The 24526-nt window shown below is 35.5% G+C and overlaps 2 protein-coding genes across 3 annotated transcripts; one reads left to right on the forward strand and one right to left on the reverse strand.

Annotated features, from left to right (window-relative positions):
* The first annotated feature begins 14044 nt into the window (after positions 1-14044).
* Positions 14045-16423, forward strand: LOC113705633 (dof zinc finger protein DOF1.8). Of its 2 annotated transcripts, none has more exons than XM_072063813.1 (2): positions 14045-14351; positions 14861-16423. In XM_072063813.1, the coding sequence occupies exons 1-2, from the start codon at positions 14328-14330 to the stop codon at positions 15737-15739; spliced, it is 903 nt and encodes a 300-aa protein (XP_071919914.1). In that variant the 5' UTR covers positions 14045-14327; the 3' UTR covers positions 15740-16423. The 2 variants fall into 2 exon arrangements, with proteins under 2 accessions (XP_071919914.1, XP_071919915.1); XM_072063814.1 differs by lacking the exon at positions 14045-14351 and adding an exon at positions 14364-14621.
* Positions 16424-18043: 1620 nt separating this feature from the next.
* On the reverse strand, positions 18044-21922 carry LOC113702698 (uncharacterized). Its single transcript, XM_027223826.2, has 3 exons — positions 21312-21922; positions 19769-19917; positions 18044-18495 (listed from the first exon to the last, which is right to left on the reverse strand). The coding sequence occupies exons 1-3, from the start codon at positions 21495-21497 to the stop codon at positions 18357-18359; spliced, it is 474 nt and encodes a 157-aa protein (XP_027079627.2). The 5' UTR covers positions 21498-21922; the 3' UTR covers positions 18044-18356.
* Between the last annotated feature and the right edge of the window lie 2604 nt (positions 21923-24526).

A 24526-nucleotide genomic window follows, 5' to 3' on the forward strand; every position in this document is an offset into this window, starting at 1 on the left:
CGAAGAGGTTCGCTGTAATTGCAGTCCGCACACATATGAATTATGATGTGGGAGCCTTGGTGCACTGAAATTGAAATTCCAAAACTTAAAAGTTCCATCCAAATTCATGGAGTGGGAATACACTTTCGCATTTCTTAAAATTCGGCATTTTTCTACTAGAAAAAAAAATCAATTTAAAAAAATGGTGTGGGAAAACAAAAACTTTCGTAACACAGTCCGTTGCCAAATTCATTTTTACGCGCTCTTTTGCTTCCTCTAAGATGGGTGGCATGGAGCGGAATACACTTTTGAGATCAAATGGAAACCACTTTCTTATTCTTTTCTAAAGAAAACCCAACAAGGATCAAATCCAGAAACCATGATCCCCGCCCAAACTGTTCATCAGGTAGGCCTTGCTCTATACTGGGACCAAAACATGCTACAGAGTTAAATCGTACCATATTCCTAGTCTTTGCTCCCTTTTTTTTTTTTTTTTTCGTTTTGATTTTGGAGGAGAAGAAAAAAAGGACTGTAATCTAAACGAGCAAACCCATGATTTCTTGGACCTCTTAATATATATGGTCAAAAAACCTTCAATCCGGAAGCAATCCCGCGGAGCAAAAATGGACCAAAATGTACAGAGTTTCCATTAAGATTGGGCCTCACTCTGGTTTCAGTCCAGTGTCATAACTCTAACCAATTCGGTTATGCCCCTCAGACTCATTACCTGATGAATTTTGCACCTCGCCAGTCACGTCACATACCCTAATGCTGGATAGGATACGAATAGGAAGATCAGACTTGAAGTGACTTGATCTGCTATATACTCACTTTTTTATTTTGATTTTTGTTGGAGCGATCTGTCTTACTTTTAACCCCTGAATGATAAACCATGCATGTCCGTAAAGCTTGAGATCCAGAGGCAAAGACAGGGCAACTTCTTGTGGCCAATGAGTGCAATGCTTAGCTTAGTTAGGGGAGCTTTTTATACTATCATCTCAGACGGCAATTCAAAATGAATGGTCAAATGTACAGTTTGAAAGCTGACGCATTTCTTTTAATATATATACATACACGTATATATATATATATATATATATTTGGTGAATGGCTTCCATTTGATAATCCAATGAATTGTGAATCTTTGAAGCTTCTGCTCTTCCCCGAGTATAAAATGGGTCAATTCATGGCAGTGGAAGGAATAGACGGTATGCAAATACTCCGACCTTTTCTATCCTTATTCCTTGCCCGCCAGCTGACTGCAAAAAGATACGAATGTGCATCCTCTCCAACTGTACAGTAGCAAAGCACAGACTACGCATCTGCCGACACCAACACTTGCGCACTACTTCTTGTGAAGGTTCGGGTTCGGCCATGCCGTGTGCGGACAAATTAATTGGAACTCTCTGTTGGTGTTGTGTGTGTGTGTGTGTGTATATATATATACACATACACATATGATGATTCTCTTCACCCTTGAATTATTATTGATAGCGGAAAGCTCAAGTCCATCAACGACTTCTAATAATGAACTTTAATTTCCGTTTGCCTAGCCCTAGTCTGAATATAGCGTTATTATTTCTAGAATGGTGCATATGGTGATTAGAGTTAAATTCACTAAAAAAAAGAAGAAAAAAGACTAGTGTGGTCCTCACTCACTGAGTAAAATGCCACGGAGTATTATAAGCAATGAAGTTTTTTTTTACGCTAATGATAATATTTTTATAACCTAATTTATCTTAATCTTGAGGGAGAGGAGTTTAAAGAGACTGTGTATAAGGAGTTAATAGATATAAGAACTTGATTAGATCAAATGGGTACTCTGACACCTCTTTTAATTTTTTTTTACTGTAGATGTAATTCGAACCTTGATTTGCAACCTAAAGAGGGACTTGACCTACAGCAGGTGGAGTTTGAATTTTTTGGCTCAGTGATTGTATCATAAGTAGGGATCGCGAGTAGCTCGATCAAAAGCTTGACTCGAACTCGGTCAACGAGTTCGAGTCGAGCTCGAACGGCTCGATAAGCTAAACGAGTCGAGTTCAAGCATCCAAAAACGATGCTCGAAGGCTCGTCGAGCCTTATCGAGTTTTTTAATTTTAATTATTTAATATATTATTATTATTATAAAATTACTCTTATACCAAAAAGAGTTGTTGAATTTACAAAATGTTTCAAATCGTATAAAAAATTTTGAAAAGGCAATAATATCTTTTTGCACAAAAATTATCAACAAAATGAAATTTAGTAACTCGAACTCGACCGAACTCGATAAGGCTCGATTGACTCGAGCTCGAGTATTGCGAGCAAACTTCGAACTCGAGCTCGACCTCCAATAATACTACTCGCTCGAGTTCGAGTACCTTTCTTGTACACCATACTCGAGCTCGACTCGACTCGATTACAGCCCTAATTTATTGATAAGCAATGGAATGGATCTGGAGTAATGCAATTCGTAAATTTTTCTGAAGACGTTGGCAGTATATTTTATTGGTGGTAGTACGAAGTTTCAGTATTTACATATATATATATATATATATTTTAACTTTTAGGCAGACGACAAAATGCTGAGGCGAAAACGCACCTTGGCTTGCAGTGTGGAGAGCTGGACTCAGAGTCAGGACATAAATCCGTCGTCACGCAGCCAGCCACGCAGTAAGAAAGAAGCCGATCACGTGATGTCACCATTATATTATATTATTATAAAGAGCCGAAGTTAATTGCATGACACGAATTTTAGATGGAAGGGCATAAATGTCTAATTATTATTCTACTACAAAGGAGGACCGGGTGGGTGTTGATTGTTATTCCCTTGGTTGGTTGGTTGATTATGGAAACGAAAGGGACTGCGTGGCCAGGGGCCAGGGCTTGTCCGGATTGGACTTACTATTTTAGATTAGCTTAGGTACTTGGGCGGCGTACAAACGGAATCTAGCTCAATAGCGGTTTCCACGGAAGATGCGAAAGAATGGAGGTCGAGACCCCATCGGAACCAAATTTTACCCAAAAAGTCTGCTGCATTCCAATTGCACGAGCCTTACTGAAATATTTTAGTGTCTTAATACTGATTTGTTTGGATAGAGTATTATTTGAAATAATTATTATAGCACTTTTTGTGATGTGATGTACGCGAGATAAAAAGTTGATTGAAAATATAAAAAGATGGGTTGAAAAATGTGTTTACGATGCAAACGAAATATTATTTGAAATAATATGTGTATCCAAACAAATCCACTGATGCGTAATTGTCAGTGGTGTTACCTTACTGGAGAACCATAATCGGTCTAGCAATTTTTCTTTACAAAAAAAAAAAAAAAAACTTTCTACACGTGCATTAAGAAACTCGATAAATTTTGAGATTCTTTTGAATTCAAAATTTTTAAAATTAAAAAGTACATTACTTAAATTTGAGCAAAATTTATTAACATGTGGCATTTCCTATGTGGACTTCCACGTAGGAAGTGATACACCAGTGATTACGATAAAAATTCCGATGACATACATCTCATTACGATCTATATTCAATATCCTCTAACATATATGAGACCTATCAAATTACAGCAGGAATCTATAATGCTTTTTTATTTAATTTAAGGAAAAAAGTTCCAAATCTTATAAGAGAGAAGGAGAAAGAATTATAGGCGAAATCTATAATGATTTTTTTATTCAAAAAAAAAATTCCAATAGAAGAAAATAGAGGATTTGAAAATTAATCAGGAATTTTCGTATCCACCGTCACCTTACTGATTAACAACTGAATTTGTTCTCGTAACAATCCATCATGCTTTACTTGTATCTTTGTAACCTTTATCTATCTACTATAGTAGATGATGATATGAATTGTAATATTTAACTAGCATCTTTATTATATTTATCTTCTTTTATTACCAAAAAGTTTTTTTTTTAAAAAATGCTTTACCAATGCTTTACTCTGTTCAAGTTTGTGGGTTGTAGAAATCCAATAACACCCAATGTTTTAAAAATCAGATTGGATCGATCGATTCAAAAATCAATCATATTTTCGGTCTAATTCAATTATTAATTCAAAAGTTCAATCGAATGGGTCAAAATTCGATTGGATCGATAATCGATGAACACCTAGAGATTGAATTAGGGTTTACTAATTTTTTTAAACAAATATTTCAACTTTATTCATAATTCAAATATTTTCATTGCAAAATAAATTTTTTTAAAAATCAGCTTTTGAACCGGGTCGAACCGGTCAAATTGTCTGATCGCAATTCAAATACTCTTCCAATTCACTCCGTGTTCCGCCAACCCCATCCCCCGGGTGGGGCGCGCTGCTAGGGTCGCCAAAAAACTGAGAAATTTGCACGCGCATATGACGGTGGGGACCCACAATCCACTAAGGCAAGAGTCAATCAGCACCGCCCAAACAACACTTTTCAATCACGCTGCCTTTGCATTCTATGATGCTAATTATCATCCCTCCCTCTTTGGCTTTTTACTGTAGGGTCAACATCAAATGTGGGACAGACAACGCTTCGGTTCTTATGGAAGGAAGACCACCTGTTCTGTTCCCTACCTTGTGGATCCCACTTTGCCCGCCACCTCTGACGGATTTGATTCGCCGCCAATCCTGGCCATCCATTTATTCCCATTCCCGTATGAATAGAACTATCCCCATCCCAAAACGGCTCCTCTACATTACCAGTCTTTTCATATTGTCCTTGTCACGCCTGGCCGCTATGCCATACCGCAAACTATTCTCATCGCATTTAAACTGCAGCAGGTATTAAATGAGGAGGTGGAGCAGGTTCGGTTGGATTGGATACAGTTAAGTACGGTTGATATATTTCATCCACAATTTGATGTATGTTTATTGATGCAATTATGTTTATATTCTGATTTAATATGCACGTATAAAATTTATATGTACATCAAAAGTAATTGTATAAACACATACCGTGTTGTGCAAAAAAAAAAAAAAAAAAAACTGAATGATTGTACGAAAATTTCAATCTTACTTTGCCATTATCCTCCAGTTCGATGAAAAAACAGTTGCTAATAGTATATTAGTAACATATAGGGTGCGTTTGATAAAATTAAAATTTAAAAATTGAGATATGAATCTATTAAATTATTGAATTGTTAAATATTAAATCTAATATATTTGCATGCATATCACATAAGTGAATAGTTTATCACTTAATTTTAAGAGCAAGTTTTACTCAGAAAAATCAGTGTCACTTAATTAAATCAGATGTTCAATTTTTGATTATCAAATTATCTGAATATATTAAAATTTGAATCCATTAAATTTAAGTGATGAATTGAATTATTAAATATACCTCACACTTCTTAACAAATGAACGCTCGGCCCAACCAACATTTTCGCGTCCCTTCGACTGACTCCTTTATTTCACCTCCTACCATCGTGCATTCCTTTCGAGGAGTAATGCATGTGTTACAACTACAAACTGGAACGTGACATATATTCTTTCCTGCAAGTTTCATTTACTCGTGACAATCTTCAAATGATTAGCAAATCTTCTTTCTTTCTTGTTTTTTTTTTACCAAGCATCGCCATTGGCTTTCTGCTCCTACTCGAATTTATTTTTAAGAAAGATCCAACTGATCTCATTGAAGAACCGACAAGAATTAAACTACTGTCGAATCAGGCGGTTATATTTTTTTACATTCATATGGATTTGAGAAAGTCACATATAATGATAAAGTAATAAAAGGTAAAATTTGAATTCTTAATCTCACACCGCACCAAAACTTTAAGTTATTGGCGATGGCTAACAGCTCGAATGATTTTAGCAAGTACAACTTTTGAATCGAAATATTTAGGATCTCTCGTCAAAGAATATCGGACTTTATTAATCAATTTGTATACGCATGTTGCAAGCTGAACTTTGTCGTTGAAAAGTTTTGTCAATTTCCTAGCCTGAAAATTTCTTCTTCCTCTTTTTTTTTTTTTTAAAAAAAAAAAAAATTCATTTTGCCACCCTTACGAAGCATGCATGCATGCCAAGGAAATGCCCACGTGCATATTGCCAACAAAAGAGAAAATCCATTTCATTTTCTTACCCCCGGGGGGTTATGGATTTATTTTGCTTTAAGTGAAATTGTTAAAGTATGCATAACTAACCACACGGTTCTTCTTTTAGGCATGTTTCATCGTCCCAAATTCCCAATCATTCCGGGACTTTGCCGTGCCGCTTTTACAAAATTTTGCCTAGCGAGAATGTAACTCGAACCATTAATAATGCTTGATCCTTATTCTTTCAGCCCTCTTTGAGTCTGGATTTTCCAAAAAAAAAAAGAAGGTAGAAAGAGTATTAAAATTGTTAATGTCAGCGTTGTATTTACTGTTGTGTGATTCTTCTTTTAATTCGAACTCAAGCAAAACTAATTAAATACAGTCGTTGGAAATCGGATACACGTATTAGATCCACCCACCCATCCACCATCCACATCTCGCAATTCTTGAAGCTATAGCCAGCCAGAGCTTTCTGAGATTGACTGATCGTGACACATCTCTACTCGGAAGTCCACAGATTCTCCACCCTTAGCCGCCCCTCATCACCCATAAGAGGATCCAAAAGCATAATCTGAAGAGATTACTTTTGTTTTTTGGGAGAACCCACCCGTGTAGTCGGTCATGTAGAAAATCGTAAAGCGGATTTGGCATCATATGCTTAGAAAAGGATTTCAACGGAAAACGACTAAATTCTTTCCTTCATTCTGTAAGGAAGGGAGCAGATACTTAGATACGATCAGGTATGGCGGCCGGCCGATCAGACACTATCATACACTGATAGTCCTCCGGGCTCCAGGCAGTTGGTTAAGGAAAGCGGGATTGGGGCAACTGCGGTTCGCTTTTGGCATACAGACAGACATTTTCTCACAGCTTGATTTGCAGACAGACATTATTATTGTGGTTACACTCGTGCATTTTAACTTGGTAATCATATATGTATAAAATCTAAGCCTGTATATGACAAAGTAATATTGATCTATGCCAAATCACGTATAATGTATAATAATCGCACGAAAAAAATTCAACTTTCTCTGTACCAAATCCAAAAAGGGGCTGCCCAACTGGCAGTAATTAAGGGTGCTGATCTTTTTTAAAATTTGAGCTTCATATAACAAATATCTGTTATCCATTATAAAAGGGAAAAAAAAGAGAATATCTTTTACCCTTCATAATCTCATATGTACTAATTTGATGCATGACTCATTCGCGACAAATGTAGTTACTTGTATGTGTTCATAGATATACTTTCCAGAAGAAAAAAAAAAAATTAACGCAGTGAAGTGATAGTGCCGGAGATCTTTTAAATGGTGAAATACGTTGTCTCAATTTTTTTTTAGTCTTTTATTTATCTATTTTTGCAATTAGGGGTCGCAAATACCAATTAATTAAGAATGCATCGTGCGTTTCCAAATCCAATCGTGACCTTTTCCGAATTTTATCAAAATAGTATGGATTACTTGACTATACATACATATATATATATATATATATATATATATATATCTATATATATACATATTGAATATGAAAATGCTACTCTAAAAGTCTAAGCGATATTCTCAAACGCGAGAGATGTCGACACAACCAAGCTGGCAACATTTACCCAAAAATTTTAGGAGAAAAGGTAAAGAAGAAGAAAAAAGTTCTAGCACCAAAAAAGAAAAAAAAGAAAAAGAAGAAAGGATTAGTCTTTCCTAGTGACGGAGCCAGGATTTTTTTTTTAGGGAGGCCAAAATTTTCTTAATATGCTATGTTCAAAATAATTTCCATCCATTTAAATATATGACATCTAAAAAAATCAAATATTAACTTTAATTATGAATATATATATATATAAACTATCATAATAAAAATTAAAATTATAAACAATTTAGGGAAACCAACTTTGTTTTATATAGATATTCACACGCTATAAATTAAAATTTTTAAAACTTAGGAGGGCCATGGCCCTATCAACCCCCCTTAGCTCTGTTATTGGGACACTTTCCCGTACGTTGCAGTTAATATTTTCTCCTAATAAAATCTAGGGATAATTGCAGAAACCTCCCCTGAGATTTCTGACATTTGCACTGACCTTCCCTATCAAATTTGAAATTGCATTAACCTCCCCTAGAAAAAGTTGAAACTAATTTAAAAGGTAAAATTGTGTGAAATTACTAGAGTACCCCTATTAGATTTGACTTTACCAGATGAAAGGTTTGAGTACTTTCATCAAAACCAACGTTTTATTTGTTAAACAAATTAAACTAATCAAACTGTTTCTGCATAGTTAAATTAATTAACTAATTACCTAATTATCTAATTATCTAATTTCTATTTTATCTAATTAACTAATTATCTAATTAATTAATTATCTAATTAACTAATTAACTAATCAAACTATTTCTTCATAGTTAAACTAATAACTAATTATCTAATTGTTAATAGTTATTAACTAATCAAACTATTTCTGCATAGTTAAACTAATTAACTATTAACTATTAACTAATTAACTAATTATTTAATTAATTAATTAACTAATTAACTAATTTCTATTTATCTAATTAACTAATTTCTATTTATCTAATTAAATAATTATCTAATTAACTAAAGCTGTTGTCTGTCCAAAACTAACAAACTATTTGCATGTTAAACTAATTAACTAATTAACTGCTTAACTAATTAACTAATTAATTAATTAACTAATTAACTAATTTTTATTTATCTAATTAACTAATTGTCTAATTATCTAATTAACTAAAGCTGTTGTCTATCCGAAACTAATAAACTATTTGCATGTTAAACTAATTAACTAATTAACTGCTTAACTAATTAACTAACTAATTATCTAATTAATTAATTAACTAATTAACTAATTTCTATTTATCTAAGTTACTAATTATCTAATTAACTAAAACTGTTGTTTGTCTGAAACTAACAAACTATTTGCATGTTAAACTAATTAACTAATTAACTGCTTAACTAATTAACTAACTAACTGATTAACAGACTATTTGCATGTTAAACTATATGCAGTACGCATTACCTATTTAAAGTATCGGTTCTTTATGGGTATTTTACTTTTAAACATTTAATTTATGATAAAAATATCAATATTTGTAAGTAAAATTAAAAAAGTGTTACAAAAAATATCAATATTCTTACTTTCAAATATTTAATTTATGGTCCTATGCCCTTCCCTTTTTGTAAGAATATTACTGTAACACTTTTTGAATTTTACTTACAAACATTGATGTTTTTATCATAAATTAAATATTTGAAAGTAAAATACCCATAAAGAGCCAATACTTTAAATAGGTAATGCGTACTGCATATAGTTTAACATTCAAATAGTCTGTTAATCAGTTAGTTAGTTAATTAGTTAAGCAGTTAATTAGTTTAACATGCAAATAGTTTGTTAGTTTCAGACAGACAACAGCTTTAGTTAATTAGATAATTAGTAAATTAGATAAATAGAAATTAGTTAATTAGTTAATTAATTAATTAGATAATTAGTTAATTAGTTAATAGTTAATTAGCTTAACTATTAACTAATTAGATAATTAGTTATGCAATTGTCAAGCAAATAATAATTGTCAAGCAAGATGAGGGCAAATTTGGAAGAAATGTTTTATCTCACTTCTACAAATAATTTTTTAATGGGACATCAAGCTGTGAGGGAGGTTTCTGCAACGAATTGTTACTGTTCAGGGGAGGTGAATGCAATTTCTAAACCTAGAGGGGAGGTCAGTGCAAATGTCAGAAATCTCAGGGGAGGTTTCTACAATTATCCCTAAAATCTACCATCACTAAAAATCTATAAACGAAACGTTTGACGAGTCCAGCTGGTACGTAGCTTTTGAGACAGCCCTTCTGCGATGATTAGTAGTAGTATTGAAGGGAGGGGAAATACGTAAAGAAACGTGAACGGAACAATTGTCCGATGGCAGTCCAACTAATTTTGTTGTAAAACGAATAACCTGATAGACGGATTTCCATGCTAATACCTATATTCATGTTATGCTAACATAAGTGATGGGACCGATTTGGTTACTTACTATCTTCAATGTATTCTCAAACTGTTTGGATGCTTTTTTACCCGGTCATCAACACCCTCCAATTGTTTTCATTAATTTTGTAGTAGTAACTTTTTCCCACAAACAGGAAAGAGTGCTGCCTCCCGTACGTTCATTATTCAACCATGTTAATGGCATGTAGTTGACTCGATCGGTTTGGCGAGCATGCGAGTGTGTGGAATTACGAACACAAGAGACTTTCCTTTCTAATTTCATTCAAAAACTTTACTGTGCAACTATGTACATGAAAAAACTTTTACTATATATATATTTTGGATTATTTTTAAAGTTATTTTTAAAATATATTTTGAGATATTTTATAATTTACAGCTTTTTTTTTTTAATTCTACACCACCCACCACCACCCTCTCCCTCCTTCTCTCCCTTTTTCCTTTCTCTTCCTCTCCTCCTCCTTCTCCTCTCTCTTTCCTCTCCCCCTTCTTTGGCCCAATCCCAAACCCCTCTCCCACTCACGAGTGGTGATTGCGACTCTAACTACCACTCTAGCCGCGACCTTCTTGGTTGCTATCAGAAAGGTCGTGACCAAAGCCATGAGTCGCAGCTTTTGGTCACGATCAGGAAGATCACGACCAAAAGGTCGCAGCCAAAAGCCGCAGTTGCGGTCCGTGGAGGGGAGGGGGAATTAGGGGGTAAGGAAAGGGAAGGGACAAGGAAGGAAGGAGGAGAGAGAGGAGGAGAAGAGAAGAGGAGAAGGAGGAATGAGGGAGAAAAGATGAGAGGGGGGGGAGAAGAGAGAATAGAGAGGAGGAAAGATCGTCGGTGTGGGGGTAGGGGTGTATTCGAGTCGAGTCGAGCTCGAGTACCGCTATACTCGAGCTCGACTCGGCTATAATATAATTATACTCGAGCTCGAGCTCGAGCTCGATCGAGTCGGAGAATCACAGCTCGAGCTCGATCGAGTCCTTAAAAAGCTCGAGCTCGACTCGATAAGGGTACTCACCGGTAATTTCTCAGAATTTATTTACCTATATTAGTAATTTTATATATAATTTTTTTAAATTTTTTATGTGATACTCGATAGAGCTCGTCGAGCTCTCGAATACATATCGAGCTCGAGTCGAGTAGCTTGAATCAGCTCCACCCCTATGTGGGGGTGGTGGCGGTAAAATAGCAGTGGTGGTGGTGGAGAGTGATAGATGGATGGTGGTGATGATGATGGTGTATTTTTTTTTATTTGGAGTTATTTTTGATATATTATATGAATGTGATGTTTTTAAAATTATTTTTATTTGTATATTACCATAGTATTGTATATGAAAAATTTATTTTTAAAAAATTGAGGAATGCAAACAGAGCCAAGTTTGATAATTTGCTGTGCTTGTTTTTCAAGAGTTTGCTCCGCTTTATTTCGTATTCAAGGAATTACTCTGATCTGACATCTGGCTATTTAGAGGGCGACATTTCCAGGTTGGAGGAAAAAGCTGACTATGTTATAAGTCTGCTAATGCTGTATGGTGTACACGCCTGGGTGGGGATCCAAGGTGGGGGACTAGCCAAATGTTTCAAAGCAATCAGTTTTTGCGGTGCAGCTGGAGGCTCTGTGTGTGTCTATATACATACACATACATACATACATACATATATATGTATATATATTCAAGTCATGCTGTCAAAAATTGATTACATGTTCAAAATTAAAAACAAGTGCCACTTGGAAACATAAAATTTTTTGAAGACTTTCGAAGTTTAATTTTAGACGTACATCTAATCTTCATTTTTAGATTTTTTTTTGGTACGTGTTCAAAATTGAATATTATTTAGTTGCCCTAGTTCTTCTTAGATTTTTATAATTGCGAATTTGTCTACATCATTTTATATTTATCTCTGTAGGATAATATTCTGTAAGTTTAGGTATACCTCAATCAGATTTTTTGACTCAACATAAAAAACTAAAATGATAATTCATGATTTGATTATATGTTTGAACTCCAGGATGCGCGCTAACTTGAACAAGAGATTTAGAATTTTAGCGACAGATACAGAGGAAAAAACTAGTTCAACACAACTATAACATCTTCGATCTCAGTAATGATTCTCCAAAGAAATAAATGGGAGCATGCAATAAAGGTCAAATATATAAACTTATGCAATCAGGGTTAGACGTGGTATCAACTAGCAACAAAGATAACAGAACCACAACATGTTTTTTTTTTTTTTTTTTGGGTTGGCGCTGGAAAACATAGACAAAGGTGAAAGTGATATAAATGAGTGCTGTGCCTGCTGACCTAAAAGTTGAGAGAAAAAGAAAAAAGCAGGAAAAGATATGAGAAAGCAAACACCTGGTTGGTCTTTTTGCGAAAGATCAACTGCTTGAACATCATAGAAAAGGATGAGAAGACAAGCTGCTCAAGTCTTGCTGGAAGAAAGAGTTAAAATTCATTCAACCAGAGAAAGTGTACACTACCTATTAGTCAATTGTATGCATGCACAATGCTATTCTCTGTCGTCATAGCTGGGGCAGAAGAAAGGCGAAAGCCTAAAGCGAAGAAGCCAAGAAATCCCTTTTTATTTCTGTAAAAGCAGCAGCGAAAGAAGCCAAACCAGATATGTGTAGTTTACTTTATCGTTTCAAGATCATATTAACACTTTTACAGTTGACAGGGGATCAAAACTCGTTACTCGTGCTTATTTATTTATTATTATTTAAAAAAAAAAAAATTGTTACTCGTGAGTAGATGACACAAGCAAATACATTAAGGGGAGGGGAAGATCACATAAGCACAGCCAACTTGGTTTAAAACCTTGATGAACTTGAACTTTTATGCGGTTGCACTGGCTTGTCAAACGTCTAAGTCAGATCAGCTTTTCTCAATAGACATGAGTAGTGGTAGATTAATATTTTTTTGTGTTTATCAAGTAAAAATTATTGAACGTTAACACATACCAAAAGTCGACTTAATTGGTGAACAAAATTAATTAATTTGGAATGAACTCATTACCTGCCAAGCCAAAACCTATTTTGACAATTAATGTTTGTTTCATTTTTGAAATCTATATTGCTTTATTATAATTTAATTCTTTCAAGAGAAGTTAGCGTGTAAAAACTGTTTCAGACAAACCCTTCATTCCCTTTTGAGCAACATCTTGAATCGAACCCTAACCTACTAATCAGTGCCTCCTTATGCCATTTTCTATTAATCTTCTCTTTTTTTTTTCTTTTTTTTTTTTTTTTTTTTTGCTGACGGAGTGGGTGTCCTGATCAATTCTTACGGAGCCCGACTAATCCCACTCCGATCTGGGAGGAGAGACCCCATCCCCCCGAACACGATAACCACAGGACTCGAACCCTTGCGGGTACTGGACACCAGTTCCTAATGAGGCTTGTTGAGACCAACCGAGTTGTCCATGAGAGTCAGACAATTTGATGGGAGGCAAGGGTTGAATCCCTGACCTCCCACCCCACCAGGAGAAGTGGTGGTGGTTTCTATTAATCTTCTCTTTTGTTCTCTTTTTCATGCATGCCTATTGTGACATGTGAGGATTGATTTGAATGATACAACCCTAACTTGATACGAGTTTTAAGTAAACTCTTGTGCAATGAGGTCAATCGATTCAAGGTGTGGGAACATAGTTTGGGTAGTAGAAAGAGGGCAAGATACAAGCTGTATGAGGGATCACGTTCTACAATCGTTGCTTGTTACTAAACAAACCAATTGGGCATATTTGAGGAATTCTTCTTTTCCTCGTGATAATGCAAGGGGACCTGTGTTATGATTATGTAGTAACTGTAGATTAATTCCAGAAGAACTTTCCCTATGTGGTGCTAGGATAATCCAAAAATGAGAACTTGAAACAGAATGAAGAAATCATACCACTTGACAAGCACAATCAAAGGGTAGATGAGAAAATTCTAATGAACTTCCCTCTTTTTGGGTTAAGAGTTGATTTATCCTTCTCGAGCACCAGTTCCCACTTCCCACAAGTACTACAGTCAGGAAAGATAGGGCCACCTCAGGATATCTGTTTAAACACTACTACCCACGATTAAACTATAATTAATGGTATCATGAAACAGAAAATTCTTCCACTGACAAAATAAAAATGTCATAAAAACTACTACAAAACATAGAAAAAGAATGTTGACAAGGCCCTCCATTACCTCTGTCTACACTCGAGTCCCACATAGAACGTCCACAAAACATCTCAAACACTCCTTTTCCTGCTTTTCTATCAACTTGCCAGAAAGCAGGTGATTTCCTCCTCCGAAAAATAACTACTGCCTCCTCTCTTTCTTCTCTGCCTAATTCTCCTTTCATCCATCCATGGATACTGCTCAATGGCCGCAGGTAGAGAGATCAAAATTGTTTTACTGCTACTTCCACTGAGCATCTTTATGATCTTACTTCCATGTATATTGTCTGTGTTGGTTTAGTCCTTGTAAAATAGTATGTGTTAAGCAACTCCTTTAATTGGATGGTAACAACTTTTCCAAAGGTTGATGTTTGATGATGGTGTTGTAAGATAGTGCAAAAGTCCCCACTTGTTCATCAAGTCCTTTCAAAGCTTTTGCTTGATTTGCACTTTTCCTTTGCCTGATGAGAAAAGTTGAAACACAGGTTGAATCCCCCTATACTTACTGATCATATTTGTATCTTTGTGATTTTTGAAGTATAAAGCACCTGACTCATATTGTATTCTTGTCTCCTGTTTGTATCTTCTTTCTTCTTACTCGAAAAAAAAAAAACTTTACTTGCTGCACTGATACGTTCATCTAATCAATCCTTGTAGTTGGAAATATTATACATGGTCGGATTCTTTACGTCTTTTTCTTCACTTTCCTGTTCTCTTTTTTCAGGAGATAGTGGTGAAACCAATGGAAGAGATAGTAGTACCTAATGGTAGTACTACATCATGCTCGAAGCCCGGTTCTTCTCTAGAGAGGAAAGTTAGGCCTCAAAAAGAGCAAGCTTTGAACTGTCCGAGATGCAATTCAATCAACACCAAGTTCTGTTACTACAACAACTACAGTCTTTCGCAGCCAAGATACTTTTGCAAGACCTGTAGAAGATACTGGACTGAAGGTGGATCTTTGAGAAACATCCCGGTTGGAGGAGGTTCAAGAAAGAACAAAAGATCATCATCATCATCATCTTCTTCTTCTTCATCAGTGTCATCATCGAAGAAGCTTCCTGATCTGATCCCACCATCCTCACATCAAAACCCTAAGATCCATGAGGGCCAAGATCTCAACTTGGGATTTTCATCCAGCCATGACTTCAAGACTATCACTGAGCTCATCCAAGTTCCCAACTTTGATAGCAATAACAAGGAAAACTTGACTTCTTCCTCTAGCAATTCAACTACCACTTCATGTCACCTTTCAGCATTAGAGCTGTTGACTGGGATTACACCAATAAGGGGATTAAGTTCCTTCGTGCCAATGCCAATTACAACTGATCCCACTGTAGTCTATTCTTCTTCCGGAGGGTTTCAGCTGCCAGAATTTAAACCATCTCTAAGCTTTTCTTTGGATGGGCTGGGAAGTAGCGGGGGCTATGTGAACCTGCACGGTGTGCCAGAGTCAAGTGGGGGGAGGCCTTTATTTCCTTTTGAAGATCTGAAACAGGTTTCAGGCACTACTTCAACTGACGTCGATCAGCAAAATAGGGATCAGCATGCTGATTCAACTGGATATTGGACTGGAGTACTAGGAGGAGGGGGAGGATCTTGGTAATTAAAGAAGATGAAAGAGAGAAAGGAATCAGAACACCTCCCCCCCCCCCTCCCCTTTCCCTCCTCGTTTCACCTTTTTCTGGAAAATTTTGTTTGAATACTTTCGGGATTTTGGTTAAGTATCTATCTAGTGGTGGGTTGATTTCTCTGGAATTCTTCAAAGCTAACTCATACAATACAAGGGTTCTTTCTTTCTTTAGTGTCTCCTTGAATTTATCTTAGATTAATATCCTTACTGTTGAATGAGTGGTGGTGTGAATTTGGAGCTCATATTTAGGTTGGCTTCAGAGTTGAGACTAGTTCAATTAAGGTAACCTGCAAGATCATTGATGACAGATGACAAAGATGGAAAAGTTAGGCGGCCCAGATTTTAGAAGGGGCAAAATGTAGTGGGAAGCTGCATGCAAGGATGCCATTGATGTCAGGAGTCTACGAATATCTGATGCATCCAGCCAGGAAAAAAGGCAAAGGATACACGGTCAGTGTAAGATAGTCATTTGCTTAATTCGCGAATAACACACTACTGTATAACTTCCAAGTTTGCATTAATTTCTGAATCTGTGGATCGATCGAAGATATGTGGTTTGCTCTTCATTACTTTTTTTTTTTTTTCCGTGTTTGGCATGTATATTTGTTTAAACTTTCGGGACACAAATATATGGGAGTTTCACACCTTTGCGTACTATTCATCTTTGTTCGCATCTGCTGTACTGCTTGAATCGAAACTTCTGAAGTCCAAAGTTTATTAGTAGATAGTTTTAAATGTATCCATCCTTTAAGTAGTGCTGGTATTATTTGAGGAATATGAAACCATTGATTATTAATTCAACGGTTTTGAGATCAAGAATTGGACAGTAGGAGTATTATTCCTGATCTTACGACTCCTTCTACTTGGTTCTGTAATCGATCCGCAGTGTACCAGGCAGTAAAAAGTTCACCCACTAGTAGTAGTATATAAGCTGCATATGTAAATCCCAAAAACAGTTTTGTCGGCAATGGTTATCTCACTTGGCTGGTAAGAAGTTGAAATTGATACCAGCCAGAGAGTAGTGCATTGGCCGCATTGAGATTGAGAAGTAAAAAAAAAAAAAAAAAGGTAACCTGGAATGAATGGAGAGGATCATATAGTACTAAGTATTATTCATCGGTGTGTCTGTCTGTCGTCATCTTCCGTGTCTTTCAACTTTGAAAGATTTAGAAAGATCCGACGAAGCCTACTTACTACTACTAACTCCCCACTTTTTCTCGACTCAGTCATGCGGCCAGCCCCCACAAACATTCCCCTCGGCCAGTGTGCAACCGAATAATCATAGCCCCCTATTCTAATACTACTAACAACAATACTTTAATTAATAATAGTCCCACTGACTACTACTTAATCCTTAATCCATCCACCACATCTAATCAAATACTAATACAGTCAGTCAGACTCTCTAGTCTAAAACGTCCATCCAATAAATAAATTAAATCGAATTGATTACTCCTACTACCCTACCAGTGAATGAAGTGAGCTGTATAATTGTTTGAATATAAATAAATAAATTAATCGATAGAGAGGAGTACTAATTGCATACTATACTAATTTTTTTGTTTTGGGGTAATGCGAATGGGGGGGGGGGGGGGGGGGGGGGGGGAGGGGCCATTTATTTTTTGTTGTTTGCTGTTGCCTCCCACTTTCCTTAAATCACACGCCGCTGATGTCAAATGCTCTCTCTCTCTCTCTCTCTCTTCGCATTCGCACCGCCATATCGACTACTCGGTGGAGGTCCTTTTCCTTTCTTTCCTTTTGTTGTTTTCAAAAAAAAAAATAATAATCATTGATAAATGTTTTAATGTTTTGTTTCGGGTAATTTGTGCAAAAATTGATAAATGTAAGCTCCGTTTGTTTTTGACCAGTCAAAATGTACAACTCATAATTCCTTTTAAACCATTGGCCAGCAGCACGGAAATTCGTAAAAGTCGGAGTTCCACTCTCTAACGTTGTTGTGTTGTGTTGTGTACATGATAAAACTAATAAATGCAAGAAGATGCTCCGACAACTAGACAGTTCTGACATTCTACTTCCGGCCAAACACAAAGCGGGAAATTGCCAAAGCAAAATGCACCTTAAAATTCACAAGTTACGCGGGAGTTAATATAATCTGACGACAAGGGCCCCCAGCCAAGTTGACAACCGCACAACTACTCCTTCTGACCACCTGTCATGTCTACGCGGGAGTATTATCGGCAGCGAAAGAAGACACAGAAGAAGAAAAGATAAATCTAAACTAATCTTTCAATTCAACAGCAGAGGAAGAAGTGAATCTTTGCGAACAACCTCCATCCAATTAACCATCCAGCTCTCTCTCAGAATTGAATTTATATATCTCCCCTCTAACAAAAGAATACAGGAAAGACTATCATAGCTGAAAAAATTTCAGCAAGTTGGCTTGTTAAAAAAATCAATATCAAAACACCACTATCAAATATCCCCAGGAACAAGTCCCAACTTTCACCAAGTATGATAGCATTGCCCGTACTTGAGCTGTACAGGTTCATAATACATATACTGCTAAATGAATGCGAAAATCAAGAACGTTGCGACCGAAAAAAAGAACTTGCACGGCATTCTTTCATTGTCACTGATCAGCATTGATCCCAAAAATGCGAACCTTGTGCATATGGGGGAACTTGGCAACAACCAGAACGAAAACTGCCACCGTGTTGAATAAGAGCATTGGATGTTGGTAATCTGTGGTGTGCGAAGCTATTAAGTACCTGCCACCGTAACAAATTTAATTCGCCTCATCAGCAAACACAGTCACTACATGTTAAGCAACGGACGCCAAGAAAGCATATTCCTCCCATTTAGCTACAGGAGTGAAAATGCTGGAAAACTAAAAACTAATGAATCTCGTTGCATAAACTCCACCACGACTCTCATGCAAGTGGAAGTGTAAAATTTTCAGTAACCCACTGTTCAATAATGACTTCTTCATAGCCCGATCAGATTCCTAGCACAAATTCGTGATTGAGAAAAGAATGGAGAGGGGCACCAGGGGGGCAGTTGACCGAAGGTTTAGGACATGAGAAATAATAAAGTTCGTGGAAACACACTGCATAAGGTTTCTAACAACCTTCTTGCCTATGCACATAGACTATTATGGTCTAATGGAAAAAAGAAAAAGCCTGCCTGACTTGTTCGAAGTATTACTCGGTCTTTCCCACCGCACTCTCAGTAGAAAAATTGGAATAGGAGCAGAAGTTTTGGGCATCATCCATCATGCAATCAATAGGAATGTCATTTAGCTTAACATTCACGTTTTCAAAGATTCCATAAAAAGGGCTGGCCACAATTATGACCCTGAACAGCTATTCAAACAAGTCTCAACCTGTTGCATGCAAATGGAGAACATTCAATAAATTAAAACGAACTCTGGAAGGAAGTACCAAACATAAAGTCTAGAACAAACACTAGTAACCTGGTACTGGATCTAGAAACTGAAAAAACTAATACCAGACATCCATCCACGGATTGTCGACACCCAGATTCTGCCAAATTACCAGAAAGCAGAATCCTTCATGTTGGGATGTTTACTAGATCAGAGCTAAATTTAGCCAGTGCCGCCTAAAAGAACTACCCAAATTAGCCACAAACTGCTCTAAACAGAAAGAATTGAACCTTGAGCAAGAATAACACAACGGTCTTATATTTACTTTAACAACGTTTATTGCCTGAGATGCATAATACAGAAATTAGATCCCCTAAATAGCATAATAGTAGAAGAGATCGCATGCTTCAAGCTTGTGATATATGCCACTCATTCAGCTAGGCAGAAACATCCTTGACTCTTGAGACAACAAAAAATAGGACTTATATTACGTATACAATAATGCCACTCATTCTAATTTCCCTCTGAAATAAATGTAATTGTATTGGAGAATGACAGAATAGTTTGACTTGCTAAAAAAAGAAATGGCTTGCTCAGGGTATTATATATCATCTAAATGATACATGACCTGAAAAATATGAAGGAAGAAAACTACTTACAATACAACGGGAACAACAGTTAGGAATTTCCTATTGCGAGTCAGTTGCTTGCCACTGTCTATTTGCTCCCACCACGTCAACCTGTTGTAGATACCCTGATCATCAGAAAATGGTGTTCCTTTCTTCCAATGAAAGCAGTGATATGTAATCTGCACAAGACAAAAAACAGTGACTTAAAACACTTATCTTGTCAAATGCATTCTCAACACGTGTGTGGACACTGCAATATCAAACTTTAAAGGACCATTCAGCTAACAATACTGGTATCGTGTCAGATGCATTTACAAACTTCCATCACAATAGGCGGCTGCCTTACAAGTGAGCCTATACTGAAGTTCCATTTTTTTCACTCATGGAAGATGCTTCTGAAAAAGAGAACAAATACATCCACATAATTTACAAAGTGAATTAGACAAGTCTGACAATTTGTATAGTAACAGAGGCATGGGCAAGCAAACTGATAGGTTGAAATCATACTATTGAGTTTAAGTGCAATAACATGAGGTCAGCATATGCTAATGGTAGAGATCCTATCAGGTAAAAGGTGATGTGGTACAAGTTCTAAGCAATAAATACATGGTCTTCAGGAAAACAAAAATTTGAGCCAATTATCAAGGTAGGACTTCAGGAAGATCACGTGCCGCTGATATTGGTCCTAAACTAGTAACCGCAGAGAATATATTGTATTTGCTATTGCAGTTTGTAATAGTCACATACAAAGTTGAATTGGCATCATGATTCATCCATTACTTAGCACATTCGATTAGAAATAGAATTCAAATATTTTCCAAGTTCATATTATTGAATCCATTTTAAATTGATTAAGAATAAAAGCAGATAGTCTGGGGTAACCTCATACCAGGCCACGACTAATTGAGGACAAAAAGTCATATGGTCATATTCAACTGATACACCTGGTATTCGAGATGGGTTAGAGCTTTAATGCAATAAGCTAAAAACTTCCGAACCAACAAAGAATAAGGTAGGTACTGATTTTGGCCTCTGACTAACCCTACCCTCTTGCTACCAGTCGCAATTGGTTAACAACAGGAGCAAAGAATTCATCACATACCTTGAAAAAAAAAAACTCCATTTCCACAAAACTAAAATCAAATGCAACAGGTTGAAAAATCTTAAAATGCAAATATCCAAACCATAATCATATTGCCCTGGCAAATATTCAGATTATGTATCTAAAACCAAGGTGGACCAACCAATAGAAATATTATCCTTTGGAAGCCCCCAACAAAATCTCATCTCTGTGACTAACCAAGCTTAGCCCTCTAGTTACAATCCATAACCAGACTAGAACCAAGAAATACCAAGGATAAAAAATTAAGTCTTTAACATATTCAGCAACAAAACAAAGTGGCCCCCCCGGGGGGGGGGGGGGGGGACATACTACAATATAAATCAGATCAATTAAAGCATCCAAACTCAGAAACGTGTCCCTGAAAAGAAAAAATGACAATAAGGGGAAAATAAAAAAAAAAGAGAAATGAGAAAAACAAGAGAAAGAGGTAATGGAAAATGGGCGGCTTACGAGGGAATGGGAAAGGTGGACAACAGACCAGGCGATGCCGGGAGAACAGCCGAAGACGGAGAGAACCATCAACCAAGAGAAGAATAGGATCAATATATAAGTGGTCCACACCCCTGGATACGTGAACCACTCCGTATTCCTGTTCAGATCCGTCGGGGGCACAGCTTTCACATACAAATTTGCCATCTTCTTCCAGTACTATTCCTCCGTGCCAGTAGTCCTACTTATTGAGCAACCCTTCAATTTAATTTTCAAACAACCTTTTCCTCCTGAGCTCCCCTCTATAATCTTTTATCAATGACGACAAACGAAAAACTGTTTTCTTCAATATGCATAAATTTGTGGGGCTATATGATAAGAACCCAGTAGGGAGTATATGTTTATGAGCCCAGATTTGCTGCTGCGTAGAACAGATTTAATAATGACGATACCCAAGGAAAGGATTAAGGCTATTTGGTGGTTAAATCTGTACCGAAGAAGGATAAAAGGGACGGAGAAGGAAAAGCAGGAAAGGAAAGAAGCCGGTTGATAAAATCATCAATGCGTTTGGGAGGCAAAAAGGCATATTCTGGTTTGTTAGCAATGGACCCGGCCAGCCAGACTATTTTATGTTACCCTTTCTCTTTTCCTTATCCCAAAAAAGAAAAATAAGGCAATCTACTTTCAATCAAATGAAGACCAAGAAAAAGAAATAAAGAAAAAATATATAGTAAATGAAGAAAACTATGTTTGGATTGTAAGTTATTTGGGATTATTTGGGATATTTTTACTGTAGCACTTTTTGTGATGTGATGTATGTGAGATAAAAAGATATTGGGAAGATAAAAAGGTGTATTGAAAATTGTAAAGATGATGTAAGCAAATAAAATTGGGGAAATATGAAGCAATCCAAACAAGATATACTACTAGAAAATATAAAACATTTTACTAACCGAATCAAAACATGCATAACAAAACTCAATAAGATTTTAGCTTCTAGAAAAAAATTGTATGTTTTTTTTTTGGGACAAATTGTAAGATTTAAATATGCCCCCATTGTCATGTCATATCTCGGGCTGTAAACGAGTCGAGTCGAGTCGAGTTTTGAGCTAATCGACTCGAGACTCGACTAAATTTTACCAAACTCGAGCTCGAGCTCGACGAGCCGGCAAATTTCGAATTCGAGCTCGACTCGAATCATGTAGAGCCGAGCTCGAGCTCGAAAAAAAATAAAAAATAAATATTTTATTTTTAAAAAAATAAATAAAATAATATTTTTTCTTAATAAATAATAAAATATTAAGTATATATACGTAATTTTACTATGAAAATAAAATATATATATAATATACGTAATTTTATTATTAAATAAAAATAAAAAAATATATATATACCCAAGCTCGCGAGCCTAACGAACTTAATATTCTGAACTCGAGCTCAATTAATATCGAGCTTGACTCGAGCGGCTCGCAAGCGACTCGATTCGTTTGCAGCCCTAATCATACCCTAAACCTTCCAAAATTTAAAAAAAAAAAAAAAAAAATTTCCACGCGGTTCCAAATGATTGTTTGTAACGGACCAAAGGTGTATCAAGTACCTAAGACAATAATAATGTTGGTCAAAAAGATTGGATTTGGCAGAAGTGGTGAATGGCGTACCCAGTAGTTGCCTACCTCGGCGCTTTATGGGCGAATTTCTTTGTATATTGTCAATTTTGAAAAAGTTCACAAAATTGGGGGTATTCGGGGTGGAATGCTGAGTAAGGTGTCGCCGCAATTGAGAGTTAAGTCTACTAATAAAAATATTTTTAATTTTTATTTATTTTAGTTTCATGTATTTTGGGTCAGTTTTTGTAAAAAAAAAAAAAAAAATCTTTGGAATGTTGCTTCGCCGCTCATCTGATGGCGGCGAAAGAATGTTGGTCAAATTGCTTCATCGCTCAATTGATGAGCGGCGAAGCTTTTGTCCTTATGTTCTAGTTTTTTACTTTTTTTTTTCAAAGCATTCTTCTTACGTTTTTATTGTTTCATATGTAATTTTTAATAAGTGTGACCGCTCATTCTAATTTATTTTTTTTACGAAGCATTCTTCCTACCTTTTATTATTTCATATATAATTTTTAATAAGTTATTTAATGTTTAATAAAGGCAGCGCGACCAACTTATAAATTGGGACACTTAAGTCCCAAAACTTATAAAATGGGACACTTAAATCCCTAAACCCTTATAAAATAGGACACTTCGACCACCACGGCATTCAAGATTTTGTTAACAATTTTTCTTAATTGGAAGGTATTTATAAGTTTAGAGAATTAACTGTCCCATTTTGAAGTTTAAGGACTAAAGTGGGTAATCGTCCAAAGTTTGGGGGGACAAAGTGGAATTAACCCTATTTTTAAATTTTATAATATTATTATCGCAATTAATAATGATAAATAATACAATATATTGGGGGGTTGTGTTATATTAAGTCATATTAATAATACAATATTAAGTCATATTATTGTATTATTTATGGTTGTGTTATATTAAGTCATATTATTGTATTATTTATCATTATTGATTGCGATAATAATATTATAAAATTTAAAAATATGACTTAAGTAAATTTTATTAGTAATTTAATAGCATACTCGATTATCATGTTAATTTATAAATTTCTCATTATTCTAATATCATATTTTAAATTTTTGATAATTTTGATTTATAATAGAATTTTAGTAATATGATTTAAGAATTTTAATTTAAAAGTATTACACTGTAATTTGAAAATTAGTATTTCATGTAAAACGTAAAATCCTAATTACGCCTATTTAAGATTACATAAAAACGTCAGGAAAAAACCTGGTCGCTCTGCCTTTTATTAAACATTAAATAACTTATTAAAAATTACATATAAAATAATAATGGGTAGGTAGAATGCTTCGTAAAAAAATAAACTAGAATGAGCGGCGACACTTATTAAAAATTACATATGAAATAATAAATAACTTATTACATTTATTACATATGAAATTAAATATTAAATAACTTATTAAAAATTACATATGAAATAATAAAAGTTAGTATGAAATAATAAAAGTTAGGAAGAATGCTTCGAAAAAGAAAAAAAAAAAAAAAGGGACAAAAGCTTAGCCGCTCATTTGATTAGCGGCGAAGCAATTTGACCTCCACGGTCCCATCAACCAATTCCATTAGCACGGTCCCATCAACCAACCAATTCCATTAGCGAATTAG

The sequence above is a fragment of the Coffea arabica genome, chromosome 8c, assembly GCF_036785885.1.
Source record: "Coffea arabica cultivar ET-39 chromosome 8c, Coffea Arabica ET-39 HiFi, whole genome shotgun sequence".
NCBI lineage: Eukaryota > Viridiplantae > Streptophyta > Magnoliopsida > Gentianales > Rubiaceae > Coffea > Coffea arabica.